Source organism: Kryptolebias marmoratus, linkage group LG10 (assembly GCF_001649575.2).
Source record: "Kryptolebias marmoratus isolate JLee-2015 linkage group LG10, ASM164957v2, whole genome shotgun sequence".
Classification (NCBI taxonomy): Eukaryota; Metazoa; Chordata; class Actinopteri; order Cyprinodontiformes; family Rivulidae; genus Kryptolebias; species Kryptolebias marmoratus.
This window is the reverse complement of record NC_051439.1, coordinates 6,179,069-6,195,605: the sequence shown is the minus strand read 5'-3', so window position 1 is coordinate 6,195,605 and position 16,537 is coordinate 6,179,069. Positions and strand designations below refer to the sequence as shown.

General features: G+C 39.9%; 1 protein-coding gene across 1 annotated transcript in view; it reads right to left on the bottom strand.

Annotated features, from left to right (window-relative positions):
* sos2 (son of sevenless homolog 2 (Drosophila)) overlaps positions 1–16,537 on the bottom strand; it is a gene marked incomplete in the record, with an annotated part of 51,252 nt that overhangs the window by 30,676 nt on the left and 4,039 nt on the right. The window contains 4 exon segments of the mRNA XM_017412781.3: positions 3,552–3,755; positions 3,850–4,014; positions 4,279–4,410; positions 5,219–5,344. Coding sequence (XP_017268270.2) covers positions 3,552–3,755; positions 3,850–4,014; positions 4,279–4,410; positions 5,219–5,344 — 627 coding nt within the window.

Genomic DNA, 16,537 nt, shown 5'->3' with positions numbered 1-16,537 from the left:
TTTTTTTTTTTCTCGGTATTTCTACCGGGAACGGCTACTCGCTGCGGTACTGACCAGAACCTCCAAGCCAAGCGCCCGGCGACCGAGCTTGCGCGCGTATCTGTGGACAGTTCAGCTGGGCTCAGAGAGAAAAAGGCAGTACCAGCAGGGAGCTGGTTGGAACTTCTGCTCGTTGCGAGAAGAGGTTTTTGAATAAAGTCTCAGTGCAGCGTCAGCCCTATTTATAGGGGGAGGGACTCTGCCCTCTCTGACGCTGACGAGTGTATCTCCAGCCAATCCTGGCTGGCGTAATGTAATAGGAGCTTCTGATGAGGTCACGCCATGGGCGTTCCCAATGTGAGACACTCACTCATGCTACTCAGAGAACCGGGGTTACGAAAGTAACCTAAAGTTTTTGATCATGCATCTCACTCGCTGTGAAGTAGCAAAATACGTCATGAACCATTAAACAAATTTTCATGAAGCTCTCAGAAAGTAATCATTGGATGAAGATCTACAACTTCAAGATGGTGGCCACAGCCAACTGCCCTTAGAAAACACAAAAATGGCTACAACTGAGTCAATTTTTACAGATATTGAGATCAGATTTGGTGTGGTAGTAGCTGAGACTGATCCCCAACCTGTACTCTAAGCGTTAACAGATCAAGCAAGATCTTGCATTGCTACGTGTCCGAGACAAACTCCTGAAAACACAACATCACACCATAATCCCCGCTGCATTAAACTTTACACTTGGCACAATGCAGTCAGACAAGTGCCATTCTCCTGGCAGCAGCCAAACCCAGACCTGTGATTCTTCACTCCAGAGAACATGCTTCCACTGCTCTAGAGTCCAGTGGTGGTGTGTTTTACTCCACTGCATCAGACACTGCTTTGCACTTGGTGATGGAAGGCTTGGGTGCAGCTGCTCAGCCATGGAAACCCATTCCATGACCCTACACCATGTTCCTGAGCTAATCTGAAGACCACAAAGATTGGAGATCTATAGTGATTGACGTTGGTGACCTCTGTCCACTATGAGCCTCAGCATCCTCTGAGCCAACTCTGTGATTTTACATGGCCGAGTTGCTGTCATTCCCAATCTCTTCCACTTTGTTATAATCTCACTAACAACTGACTGAAGAATATTTAGTAGTGAGGAAATTTCCAGACTGGACTTATTGCACAGATGGCCTCCTATCACGATATCATGCTGGAACTGACTGACTGACATTCTTTCATAAATGTTTGTAGCATCAGTCTGCATGCCTAGGTGCTTGATTTCATCCACCTGTGGCCACGAAAGTAATTGGAACATCCGAATACAAGGATCTGGATGGGTGAGTGAATACTTTTGGCAAGTGATTACTAACTGCTTAAATCTGAGAAAAGTTCAGTCCTGTCATTATTTGACTGTTAGAGTTTCTTGACATGACCCTGAGTAATTTCAGATTTCATTATGTTCCAGCAGACATAATTGAGGTTATTTTGGTGGGGTCTGCAGATGTTGTTCCTGTCTCAACTTAATTACATGTTCTGCATTCCTCTCAACCCCACAAAGGTTTATCCTCCTCACCCAAAAGATACCACAAATTACCCAACCCAAAATATGCAAAGCTACAGCAACACATTGACTCAACTTCCACTCAGTTTTTCCAAACGTGTAGATGTAAGGCTCAATTCCTCCTTTTAAACAAAACTTATCCTTAAAAAGAAAAAAAAAGATACTGTAGGTCCCTTCAGTGTCACAAGAGACATTGTGTAATCAACTGGTTGACAAACTTTGTAAGAATTACAGGCCTAGAATTCCTTGAAAGAATGCATAACCAGCTCTGCTTTTCATGCCAGAGTTTTAAACTAAAATCATTTTATGCTGAGAAGGAACAACGTGATAGTCGTTTGGTCAAACGACTCCTGCGTTTAGCTGACATGACACTTTCATCCAGTCACTCTCAGTCCATGACTGTTTTTCTTTACCCACTCTGGCACCTGGTTTGTTTTCTGTTTGGGTGTTAATAATGGCTTTTGTTTGACTTTTCCAGATGTAAATCCCATTTCTTTGAGGCACTTTCTTCAGACATTGACTCTAGTTTCCGCCCACTTGTTTCTCTTTTTGTTTTGTTGTGCACTTTCTGTTTTCAAGACATATTACTGTAAGTTTTCTATCTTGATACTTTGTACAACCTTCTCTTTTTGTTTGCATTTGGTCCAGATTTCAGACCCAGCTAACTGGGATCAACCAACATATTTTGCAATATTTTGTGATCATTTACCTTCTTAAAGAGGTTTCATAATCCTCTCCTTCGTTTCAACTATCATCTCTCGTGTTGGAGCCACAATTTGTGTCCGTCTGCTTTGTGTGACAGCTTTCCAAAGTGCGAGCCATCTTTTTAACTGAAAACTAATCAGCAGATGTAATCTGATGCAGGTGTTTGTTTCAGAACTGCAAATTACAAAGTGATTCCATAAATCTCTCCTCTACCTCATCTAAGAAAAGCAACTGGGAATTACTAAAACAATTATATTTCTTTTTTTTATTATTTCTTAATGCCAGAAGATCAGAAGTTTGAAAAATAACTTTGTGGCATATCTGATTTATTTTTATTTTTATACAAAAATAAACAATTGAAAGAACATCCAGCAAGAGTGGAGATTCCATAAATATGGCCAGGGATTGTAAATGACACGATTTAGAAAGATGTATTATTGCTCATAGTATGTGTTGGGAATAACTCTCAGTTACTACCACACCAAATTTAATTTAATATATCTGCAAAACTGACTGAGCTCTAGCCATTTAGTGTTGGTTAAGGTTGATTAGCTGCCAGCACTACAGCCAACAAACACACAAAGACAAGGTAAAAACATTATTGTGCTTGTGCCTTTACAAAATATTTTATGAAGTTTTGATCAATCGACAAGAAGTATCCAGTGAAAATGGGGCTGAATGAAGGTTTTATACAGCGATTATATAAATGACATTTTACACCATCTCATGTGATACTGATATTACTTTTGGATCAATTGCTTACTACCACATCTAATTTTGGCTCAATATCTGTAAAACTGACTGAGTTATAGCCAGTTTTGTGATTTCTGAGGTCAGTTGGGTGTGGTGACCATCTTGAACTGGGCTGATCAGTTCTAGATCAACATCTAATGATAACTTTCTGCAAGTTGGATTAAAATCCATTTATTGGTTCATGAGATATTATGCTAACGCTACAGACAGACAAACACACAGAGACATGGGCAAAACCAAGATCGGCTTATCGCCTTTGGTGATAGGCAAGAATGAAGATGGTTTTGGACAGCAGGGTTTCGATTGTGACTCTGATACAGGTCGAACAAATGTTGTGAGTAAACATGTTTTCTACAGTGCTGACTTGTGGTATTTTTCATTAGTGCATCTCTGTTCAGAAATCATACTGTTTCCCTACTAGGCTTTCGCTGAGTGATACTGCCCAGTGGTGTGTTTACATGAGTCATAACTGTGCAATGAATATGATAAAACTTAAAATATTAAGAGAGCAATGTTTTCATTTTTAATTCAACTTAAAGGGACTCCTCACCTGGGCTGAGAAGATTTTGGGATAAGACAGGAAGTGATTCCGTAACACTTTCACAATAAGGTCGAGCTCTCGCAGATATTGTCGCTCTTCTGCAATTTCAAGCCTTATCAGCTCATCATAGGTGAGCTCGCCAAAGGACAAGGGTTCCTCCGTGCACTGTGACATCAAGCCGATGTCCTCCTGGTCAAACATGTCCATCAAAACCTAAAATCAAACGGAAGGGAAACCCAATCGGTTAAACTTTATCAAAACAAAATTGCGTTTTTTCTTGTGATGTGTGACAATTCAGCTTTCTCACTTTGTCTGCACACATGGACACCTTGATGTCCTGCTGGGTGATTTCATAGTGACGAATGTTGCCGACATAGTTGCCTGCTAGTTTGAGAATATCTGCTGATATGTATTCGAGAACTGCCGCGATGTAGAGAGAAACATGGTAGTCCACTTTGTAGCCCAGAACCTCCTAGTAAAAAAAAAAAAGCAAATGTTATCTAAAGCAAAAAAAATAATTATTACACAGCAGTCAAACAGCAGCTTATGATCATCTGAAGCGTTTGCCTGAACATGCATAATGAGGTCTCAGATCACTTTAGGGCAATGCCATCAGCCAAGCTGTCAAAGCTGTAAGCTAAACAAAATAAATATGTTTCTGCAAATGGGTATGTCTATTAAGTAGGTAGATAGGGCTGAAAATGGAGGGAAAGTTGGACTGTTCAGATGTTTTTACCTTAAGCATTGGGTGTATCTTCTCCACAGGGAGAAGTAGGGGGTTTCTTCTCTTAGGTTTCTCAATAGCTGCCACGGCGTCGCTAATCGCCCATTTATCTATAGGGTGGGGAAAAGTTTTCTGCACCCTTTCCTGTTGGAAAAAAGAAAAAGAGGAAAAGTTTTTATTTTGATAAGAGGTGAAATACATGGCATCGGAATGCTTGAACACAGAACACATTTTTGAACCTGTATAAAATAATGGTTGGTAGATGGTAAAAGGGTCTATAATGATTTCTGGTTAACCTTTTAGACTTGTACTTTTCCGGAACAATTATTTCACTCAAAATGAACACCCTCCATAAATTTCCAAATTTGTTTCTTTCAATACCAGTCTTCATACCTAAATCTTGGACTTTTTAGATTCGAATAAGTCCTCCTACACATAGAAGGGCAAACATTCTCGATTGAACAAAGCTCATCTTCAAAAATCCAGGAGTGATGGAGGCCTGGCTCTGCCCAGTCTCTGCTATTACCACTGGGTGGGTAATATACGTTGTTACATTTTGGTCCTACTTCTGAAACAGTGATAATTATTCATCTTGAATAAAATTATTTAGGATCAGAATACTTAATTGGGTTGGCTACAGTAGCTCCAGAAAAGGAAAAATAGTTACATAGAAACAACATTTCAAAGATGATAAAGTAGAAAGAAAATTACAAGTCCCAGTGAAGAATAAATCAGAAGTGCAAGATACCTGTATGTAAAGAGAATGTATTTGTATATGCTCCTATAGTATTTGGCCCGTTTGTTCAATTGCTTGCTAACAAATAGCTAATCAGAGTGAATGGTGGTATAAGGTTTCTTGCTTAAAAATTCAAATAAAAATATGTACACATAAAAAAATCTTGCAGGTTTATATGTGAAACAGAAATACTTGGTAAGAACATAAAGGCCGTACCTCTACATCCTGCACAGAGCGAGGCTGGGCCACACACAGCATGTTGAGCAGCTGCAGGATCAGCTCCTCCACGTACTGGAGGGCATCCTCCTTCGCTGTCAGGTTTGGGTGGACTTGCTTCTGTACCTGAAGGTCACAAACAGACCGAATGAAAAAGGATGAGCGGCAAATTCTGCAAAGGAGTTCTAATGGCTTTCTGCGATATGACTCGAAGAAAAACTGCGACACTCATTTAAAAGGTGGGGGCAACTAAACGACCTGTGACGAAAAGGTAAAATCTGAAATGTATCAAAACAACTGAATTTTTTTTTTCTTGGTCTTTAATTTGCTATGTCTGTTGTTTTTCACTGCTCTGACTACATATGTTGTATAATTTAATAATAAAAAGCATCTCATAAGTATACAACTAGCTGCAGACACTACTCGCACAGTTTTGATGACCTGTGGCAAAATGTGGTTTAAGACAGTTGGGACAGCAAATCTGGAAGAATTTGTCCTCCAATACGCTCACTCTAGTTTGCACTCTTGTGTAAATGGAATGGGAAATGGATTGTACTTATAAAGCACCTTTCTAGCTAATCAGGCCACACAACACATTTACCCATCCACACATTCATACAGCACTGAATCTCTACAAAGCTAATCTGACTAATCAGCGCTTTAAACTCCATTCGTACACCGACGGGGCACAATGGAGGCAGTGAGGGGTTCAGTGTCTTGACTTCGACACGAGTCGAACCTCCAACTCTCTCACTGTAGGACGACTAACTACTGAGCCACTGCCAGTCGTGTGCCTTGGTGTGATTTTATCAGCCATAAAATTAAAAACAAAAGCCATTAAAGTTAAAAACCTAGCCATGCGTAAAGGGATGCATGTCACCCGCCAACTTTCGTTTTCAGAGTTTCAGACTAAAAGCATTTTATGAAGAGAAATGGAGTTTCTTGCGTGATACTGTGAAATCTTGCTGATGGATTGAGGGTGACTCTAAACTACTACCACACCAAATTTAGTTCAATATTTGTCAAACTGACTGAGTTATAACTATTTCTGTGCTCACCAATGTCGATTAGCTGTAGCACCTAAAACAGTTAATGGCAAAATCTGAAACACAAAACTTGAATAAGTTAGCATTATAAGTTGGGGATCAGTCTCAACTACTACCACATCAAATTTTAGCTCAATATCTGTAAATATTTTGTGTGTCTAACTCAGATTCAAAGTTAACTCAAAAGTTAATCACTCAGTGATTCATGAGGTATTCTCAGAATAATAGAGAACCAAACACACACATGCAAAAACATCATTGCCGTTGGCAGCTGGAGATGACTAACAAACACTGAAACAACAAACAAATCCTTAAATATCATCTTATGCAATCTGGAAACACAAAGCAGTGAATGAATGCCAGCTAAGTTAAAAAAAAAAGGAAAACCCTTTCTTTGTACTATTGCGAGTGAAACCGGCGTGCTAGGAGGTTTCAGATGATTACTGGAGTGGAGGCGTGGTTTCGTCAACATGATGAACATCCCCCAACTGCCTTCCAGCCTCCCAAAAGAAGTCGTCATTTGGGGCGTGCCCTCTCGCAGGAATGCAGTCAGTTAAGAGACAAATATAGTACCCAAAGCAGACTGAAAGGGGGAGGGAAAAAAAAAACGCTATGGAAAAGAAAAGGAGCAGACAGCCCGGGAAAAGAGAAAGTGTCATCCAGTGTGCACGTGAAACCAAACGACCCTGGTGTATAGTGATATGAGGGGGTTCTGTTGGCAAAACACTGCTCTCAGATTCAGGAATGTGAGGAAAGTGCCAACCGGGCTCCAAGCATTCTTGTCCTCTGAATTAACAAAGATGCAGCGATGAGCAGGATGTCCACTCCGTTTCATATTCCTCCTAATATGCTGGAGACAGGATAAGAAGTAAAGGCTTAGCATTCCTTGGAATAAGGCCTACTGCCCGCCTATTTTCATGCTAGAGATTTAGACTAAGATGATCTTGTGTTGAGAAATGATAGGAACTGATTACTTTCCGAGAATTTCCTTAAAATTTGTTCAGTGGTTCATGAGCTATTTTGCTCAAGGCGCAGACAAGCGAACATCAGACAGAGAGAAAAACATTATCGCTCCACCTTCAGGTGATAAGAGAAAATGGAGACGTGCCTCCTCAGGAATTGGATGAAAATCTTTTCTAAGATCTGCCCAAGATGCAGATTCATTAACTGCACTGAGATGCTTTTTTTTTTCTATAAACAGAAATAAACGGAAAATCTGAAACCCCAGCTTGGTCTCGTTTATGTTTCTGTTTTAATGCACACTCACAAGACCTAGCAGCTATGAAAAACCCACAAGTTTAATCTTGACTTGGAAAAATTGATATCAAAGGAGAAGTAGGCTATGAGATTCCTTCAACCCTAAACAGTCACTTGACCAAATTCCACAGGACACCAGGAGCTGTGAGTCACCACTCTGAAACTACGGGGTTTTCCCCGAACTTCATTCACAGAATAGTTGGCCTGTTTCTCAGAGGCCCACATCCGACAAGTGTGGTCCATCTCCAACAATGTCAGGATGAGAGACAAAGGAAAAAAATAATACACAAAACTGAACGTCTTTGGAAAAAAATGAAAAATAAATCAAAAGTGAATTTAAAACGTGACACAGCTGAAAAAAGGACGAAGCTGGTCAAGACATTGTTGGATCCTTTTGTTGCATCTTACCACTGATGCTGAATTCCTTTCCCCTTCAGACGAGAAAATACACAGAATATTTAGAGATAAGGTATAGATATAGTTTATGATGCCACTTTTCACATTAAGCACTTTTTCAACAGCTTACAAACTACTAACCACAAAAAATATTTTAAAGGCTTAGCATTCCTTGAATGAATGCATATCCCCCGCCTCCTTCCATGCCACAGTTTTAGACCAGGATCACGTTTAATTAGAAATGGTGGAGTTGTAGCCATTTTTTGTGAAACCTTGAAAATAATGCCACACAATATCGCAAGACGTTACGCTCAGAGTATGAGCTGTCAATGACTCTCAGCTACTACTAAATCAAAGTTTAACTACATTTTTAATAAACTGACTGAATTATAGCTGTGGTGGCTGTCTGTACAGGGTTGACTCCAAGGGTTAATCAGTTGTAAATGCACATCCAATGATTACTTTCTGAAAGCTTCAATAAAATGTGTCCTGAAGTTCATGAGATACGTTAGAAACACTACAGCATTTCTTTGCCCTTTTGTGACAGGTGATAATAAATATCTGCTACTGTAAAATATAAATAGGCTTGAGAAAAATATATTCATCATATTTCTGAACCTGGTATGTTCTGACCCATCAGTCAGCGGGAGAGTGCATAATCAATGGCGCCCATTACGATAATTCGACAATGTCAATATTTTTGTTCTATACAGAGTACTGATAAATTTATCTTTTAAGGAAACGTTTAAATGAAAACAGCAGTTCTTCACCACACAGTTGAAGGCACTGTTGCGCTACAGGTCAGATTAATTCCAGTCAGATAGGTCCAAGCCACAGTTTCAAACTATGATGGTGGAAAATCATAGTCCACGGCGGTAACATTGACAATAAAAGCTTTCAAATGTCAAAGGGGTCTATAGTATAGGAGTACTTTAAGCCAGCTGACAAGAAAAAAGGTGGTTTGGTTGCTTTAAAAGATCTTATTGGCTGAACAGAAGTGGCAGAAGAGTGATGCATGCATGAGCTACTGATGAGCTGCAGCCTTTCCCCTAGCATTATCCAAGGGGGGAGGGGGGGGGGTGTCACTTTGCCCTCCACAACAGCACCACATGAAGGTCATGGCATGTAATAAATTAATAAGCGTCTGTACGTGTCAAACTTTATCAATTCACTGCGACCGGGGGACCAGATTAGACCTGACACATCAACACCCACCCACGCCCCTAAAAATGTTCCATCAGTCCAACTACCAGTGATTGGCGATAACTTTGTGCGTATGACTTTAAATTGGATTTTTATGTTTGTTTTTATTTTTTAGGAGGGTTGGACCGGGCAATCTCCGCTCTCAGTACAACTGCGGAAGTCAGCTGTTTGTGGCCAAAAACAAAGCAAAGTCACTAATTACATTGGTATGGGAACACAAATCCACACAACACACAGACTCGAAGACCCTGCAGTCAAGACTCAGCTCTGATCTTGTTCACACGTAGCTTCCAAACACTTTCTCCTGCGGCATGTTATGGTGTTCAGTTTCATGGGTCAGCTTCATTATGAAGAGAAAGGCGAGTGTAAAGGAAGTCCCAGCGCTCGGCCAGGCTCACTTTCCCTTACAACATTTCCTGTCTCCCTCGTCCTCTTCCTACACAGAGCAAACCCCCCCTGGGAGAGCAGATCACAGCAGCAGCCTGGAGGGTATTGATGTGCGTACACGAGGACGCGGCAGCACGTTTACGCTGCACAAACGGAGCAGAGCCAGGCCAAAGGTACAGGAAAAAAAACTATGCAAATTATAGAGATGATCCTTCACTCATGAGCTGTTCAGCTGTGCAGTTTGACATTTGTATGTTGAAAGGTTATCAATTTAGAGCTTGGACAAAGAAATTGTCCACAGACAGATGGACAGCGCCATGCCATAATACGTCCCATCTTAGGACAGGGGTATGAAAAAAAAACAACAAAAAAAAACATGTTAAGACTGTTATAATAAAAATTTTAAAATAATAATGGAAAAAAAAATCATATTTGAGCCCCTTTTGCCTGCAGTGTGAGTGTTAGCCTTAATGACAGCTTGGACCAACAGATCGGAGACGGGAAGCTGCTGGAATTGAACGGGGGGAAGAAAAACAAAAACACTTTGTCTCTGGTATCTTATTAAAAAGCTTTTAAACTGTAGGAATAGTATGATGGAGAAATTTAGCGGTTTTGACACTGACTTTTTAACACTGTGGTACACCTTAAAACCGGGAATCAGCCAATGCCCACGTATGACAAACTCTCCCATAAAACACAATGAGCAGAAGCAAAACATGAGTTTTTCTTTAGGACTTTTTAGCTGTATGTGCTGAATCAGACATTCTTCTTAAGAAAAGGATAAAGTTAAGCCTGTTTTAGGTGAAACATCAGGACAGAATAAAGCCACTTAACTCGTGTTGACAGCCAGGCTGTCAGGCAGAAGTTCCAAGGACTAAATCTCAGTCTTTGACAATAAAACAGCAGATACCAGAGAGCGCAGCATGCTGAACATCAACAATTAAAGATTAGATTTTTTTGAAGAAAATTAGTGGACAGATTAAACAAAAACAACAAAAAAAGCAGATTGTTTTGCAGATGGCAAGACTTTACAGCACACAGTGAACACGATCATGGACTCTGAGTGCGAGGAAGGACCCTCCTCTTCCTCTGAGGACTCTGAAGATGACACGGAGGAGGCCTCAGAGGTAGAAACAAACCAGCTGGAGCTGGAGCTTCAGACTCGTCTGAAGATGAGAGCGGAAGGGAGGTAGATGAAGGACTTCAAAAAGTGGAAAAATATTTTGATTTCCCACAAACACCGCGACTATCTGCTACGTCCCGACAGCCAGAGGTTTGATCCCAATAAAACACAGTGGAGCTGTGTAAACATATGGCCTTTAAATGGTAAAATAAAAAATAGATAAATAATTTTTTATATGAATATTTTATGCCAACGTAGTTTTAAAACACTGACTCATTTAGGGTGTAAAAGACATTAATATATAATATTTTTACAGCAGCTTTTGGGAAGGTGACAATTGTGTCAGGATTTTAAATCAGTCACTCACTGATGTATTAAACATGCCACGATTGTCACGCCTTATGTTGAAATAAAATCAACATAAGATTCTCAAGATTGTTGATTTAATCTAGAAAAACATGTTTCTGTCCATTCTGTCCAGAATGAAAAGGTGAGAGCTCTGTACAAATTAAGACGTCTTTTTTTCTCCTTTTGACTCTGACCAAAATAATGAAAGATATGAACTTTTGCAGTCGTTCAGAAGTCGCTGTTTCTGTTCAGAGGAAGAGAAAAGAACTATTTGCTTTCTATCTAGTGTCATATCATAGATGATACATAAATACTAAAAAAAAAATCAAAAACATTAAAAAAAATTATATTTTGAGTGCTATTATGGCCTTAAGGAGTACGTCATATTATGCAGGCAGTAAAAGTAATAATAACTGCAATTTGTTTTTTAAATCATGTGATGAATTTTAAATTTTTTGTTTTAATAATAGAGTAATAATTTAGTGGTTTTGCTCAAAGTTATACCGTCAGAATCTCATACCAGCCCATGCCTGTTCAGAGGGTACCTTAAACACATTTAGGCTGCACAAGAAAACATTGGCATGTGTGACATTATTATTTAATATTGCAATAAACCCACATTTCCCTCACTTTCTCTTCTATCATCTAAACCAGGTGTGGGCTTTAAGGCCAGTGAGAGTCTTAATTGTCCGAGCAGACTTTTGCAGTATTGATATTGTGCTCACTGATACTACAACGATAGATGTTTGATTTATTGCGCAGCCCTAAAACACATCATTGTCACATAAGTCACCTTTAAAACACAGAAAAGCCTTCTCAAAATAGTAAGCAAAATATCCTAATTATTAAATGGAAGAGTAAACCACAGACGTTTTACCTCAGTATTATAGTTCTGTACCATCATTAAAATATCCAACAGAGATCAAAACACCTCTCCTGCATTACAGAGCTGACAGAGCGGTCTGATGAAGGAACAAAGAGATGCAGGTCACTCGTGCACAAGCTGCATTATGTCATCATTTTGATGCACATCCCAACCGTAACGCACAGCGTGATGAAGTGCTGTGTGTGCTGTCGGTGGAAGACGAATAAGGTAATAATAGAGGCGGTATGGTGTTAATACAGGGATTACATTTCTAATTCAATTGATTCGTCTCCTGGCTGTGTATATGGAACAGCATCAGGCTCAGGTTACTGGTAATGTGACGTGTGTGTGTGAGCGTGTGCGTGTGGTGGGGCTCATTATTATACCGGAGCATGTGTCACTGTTTGTGATTCATGCCATGACATCATCTGCCATTACAACCAGACTGTCTGGGGAACCACAGGGCAGAGATCAACTGAGAAACAACAGACTCACATACAACAACAAAAGGGGAAAAAAAACAGCATGCAAGGAGCAGGCAAACAATGAACCACACTCTGCCTAAACAAAAACAAACAAGGTTGTTTTTTTTTTTTTTTATAAACACTGTGTTCACACATGTGCAATCTCCTGACATGTAGCTGCCCCCACTCACATTCGGATCATAAACAAAATGACTACCAGGCACGCAGTTAACAACACACGGCCTCTCCTTGACCCCACTCGGACCTGACCCAGTGACCCCTGCCTGCCGCTGCCCACTCATCCTTCATCCAAACCTCTACTGAGGACGAGCTGATGTTCAATGACCTGATTTAATTCAGCCCAAAGAGTGTGAAAACAGCGTTTTTTGGGGGTTTTTTTTAATCGACCCAATCTTTTTCTCTCCAGACAGCCTGGGGGCTGGTGGGCAGGAAACACAACCTGTTACTAGGAACATCAAAACATAAGATCACCCTGGAGATGAAGAGACCCACCTATGTATGACATCAAGGAGTGCAGATTAAATCAGATTTTTTGGCATCCTACTGGTTCTGCTTTGGCAGTTTTACTGCAATCAGTCACTAGCCACATACAATGAATTTATGTGTACAGAAATTAGACTTTGACAAACAAGAGCTTTGACTAGTTATGACAGTAACCTGTAGGTTTGCACAACTTCCAGTTCACTTTATTCAATTTGCTGTCATGCAAGACTACAAAATCAGAGTGGGAATCTGTGGACACCTCACAATTTGATCTGAATACAATTCAGAGGACAGTAATGTGACTATAAAACGATTGTGGATTCATCGAGATACGTCTATAATCACTCTTTAAATGAAACCCTGAGCAGAGAATCTCTCAGACCTGAAAGAAACAAACTAGTTTGCTCTAAACTGCGGCATGAAACGGTTTTCATTCAAACAAGATTTTGTGAACTTAATGAACAGAAGGAGTCAAAATGTTGACTACAGTGACATCTGCCATTTGTGCTGTTTTTCAGCATTTCCATCACCTTGTTTTTGGCACCATCGTAGAGTATGGGGACGGCTGTGTTAGCATCTTCCACACAGGATGATCGTGTTCTATCATGGCTCCAAAGAGTGCAACATAATGGAGCAGCCAATCATGACAGCAGCTGCTGGAGACTAGCTGGCAACTAATTGCGAGAAAATAGGCAAATTGTTGCAGTCTCAGAAATCCTAGTGTTGCGACCAAGGGACCGGTGAGCTGTAAGGATGTATTTTGCTGGGCTGGTTTGTTAAAATAATGGTCTATTTTGTGTTCATGGATTAGAAAACTATTCTGCCCACATCATACCACGCCATTTTCGATACATTCTGAGATGCCCTGGCGAATGCTGTTCGCAAACTTGTCGCCATCTGTCGCAGCCCAGTGAGATACTGGGCTACGACCAGCAGTTTTTCCCCTTCTATGGGTGGAAATGTGTACACAACCTGCATATAGTGCGGCTCCTGTGAATGGGATTTTCCTTTTCAACTTCCAGGAGGCCAAAGTACTTCCTAACACTGGCTTTCATGTGACTGACAGCACAGAAGCAAAGTTAATGTGGGAAAGAGAGACAGGAGACGAACTGATAGAGTTGTATGACTGAATTATTCGATGATATTCTGGACTGATTAATGAATCAGCACAGTTTTGTTTAACTCAGCAAAACACATTAGAAATATGAATATTTGAACATGCAGCAGCAAGAAAAGAACTGCATGAATCAACAAGAGTCAACACCTGAAAAAAAAAATTATCTGAGGTGTGTTTTGATTTTTTTTAATAAAGGCAAAGCCCCCCGTTCATTTACACAGAACGGGCGGGACTTACAGGGACCAACCTATGGAGACACTGGGGTCCTTCCAGCTTCAACTTACAGAATCCTGTATGAGGTCCGATATGTTTATATAAGGTCCACAGCTGTGACAAGTAGCAGGGTTGTGCATCTCTTGTCTTAGCCTATTCATTACAAGGTACACGGGAAGCAACAAAGGATATGATGCAATTAGGTTGTGTATTTAAAGCCAAAACGCTCTTTGAATTCATCCAAATAATAAACTACTGCTTTATAAAAGAAAAATGTCAGTTCACAAACAGGTCTTGTTTAAAATTGCAAAACACTTTCGTAAAAATCTGATTCACAGATAATACACACAAAAACTGCAGCTTAGTGCAAAATGAATAAAGCTGCCGGCAGCAGACGTGTTTAACATTCTTAGTAATTCAGCAGTGAGCAACAAAATGTATTTTCTACATTACAAAGAATAAAAGTTGATTCACAGGTTTAAGTACATTTTCAGAGGGTTTGTTGCCGTTTACGCCAGGCGCTGCGGCATTTCCCCTCCTGAACTGTAGGTGTCGCTAAAGACAAAGCAATACAACTAAACAGCAGGAAGTGCAACCAGAAGAAGAGCTGACCGCTGTAAGGAATGAACAGTGAACTCATTCTTCATACACAAACATAACTACACTAACCTTTGTCGTTTTTATAATAGATATCCGTGTAATAACAAACCTGCTTACTGACTTAATTATTCAGATTAACAAATTGGATTTTATCACACAAAGACTTAATAAGCTGATGTATCTAGATTTAAGAGGAAGGCCAAAGAGGAGATTTATGGATGCAGTTAGAGAGGACATGGAGGGAGTTGAGTGAGGACAGAGTTAGACGGAGGAGGATGACTCGCTGTAGCGACCCCTAAAAAGAGAACAGCCGAAAGAAAAAAAAGAAGATCAAGATTTAATCCCAAAACACCAACGATACACGGCTGCTCTACCTGTACAGTCTCATCGTCATCAGTTTGACTTAGTAAATCTTCGTATCCTCAACAGGTTGGTGTTTAATACATGACTGTGTGTTATGTTACAGTTTATGTAACTGAACAGGATCCCTGCTATGGAGCTGGATATTAGGCACTCTGATGATCACTACAACATGATTTCTGCAACAGCTTGGGTTGGACAAATTTAAGCTGTAACGCACTCGATCTTAAAGCAGGTGTGTAATCCGACCAATTTCATCCTTAAAACTTGGCCCGTTTCTCATGGAGTGGCGTCTTGTGATCTTAGCCGCGATGCGTTTCTCGAACTCAACACAGAAGGAAAGTGTGCCCGGCAAAGCTCTGGCCAATCTCCCCGTTCCAATGAAACATCACACCTGTGGAATCTACGGTTATTATTACCACCAGCACAGCAGTGGTAACATTATGTTCATGCACAGATGCAGGGTGTGAACAAACATGGTGGTATATCAGCCATGCAAAGAGCTGCAAGAGGCGAGACTTTTGCGTCATCACCTTAAGCGTAAATATGCTCTCGTTGATGGGAAGCTTTTATTAAAGAGCTATAAATAAGTTTTCTATTTCATGTTATTAGCTTTCCTTTGAGTGGGACACTGAAGAGATGACAGGAAATAAAGATATACAACGATGCTCCAAGGCACAATTTAAGCCGAGTATGGTGCATTTCAGTGTCACTTCTTCTAAATCAGAACAATATCAGAGCTTTACACACTTTAAGTACTTCACACTCTTGGCAAGGACTTTTATTTTCCTAGTAGAACAAATAGGCTTTCATATCTGAAATTCTCAAAGGGTGACATTCCTAAAGCACCAATATCAATGACTACAACTTACTTTTATTATCATTTAATGTGTTTATTTCTCTAAGCAGACTACACAGGGAAATTTTCAAAACACATTTTTTAGCCAGGGCAGCAACTAAAAACATGATCAAAACATGAAAACAAAGTAAAGTTGCAAATAACAAATAAGTCCTTGAATAACTGCATATCGTCCACCACATTAAATGCCAGAGTTCTCGACTAAGATCATCTTACGTTGAGAAATGACGCTTGTAGTCATCTTAGTCAAACATTAAAAAAATAGCATTAGGCCCAATTTTATGTGATTAAGCTTGGGCTGATTACTGGTTTCAAGATGTATCATGGTGTTAAAATCCACTGCATTTTTCCATCATGCCATGCCTAGAGTTTAAATGATTTTTAATAAGATTACAGAGACAAAGTATTTTTTTAAAACTAGAAAGAACATTTTTATTTAGTATTACTACACAAATTAAATAATCATTATTAAACAAAATGTGATATTTAAAGGGCAAAAGTAATCGCTAAAATTAATCCGTTCAGTGGTTCATGAGGTATTTCACTAAAAAACAGTTAGCACCAAAAGTTACTGGCA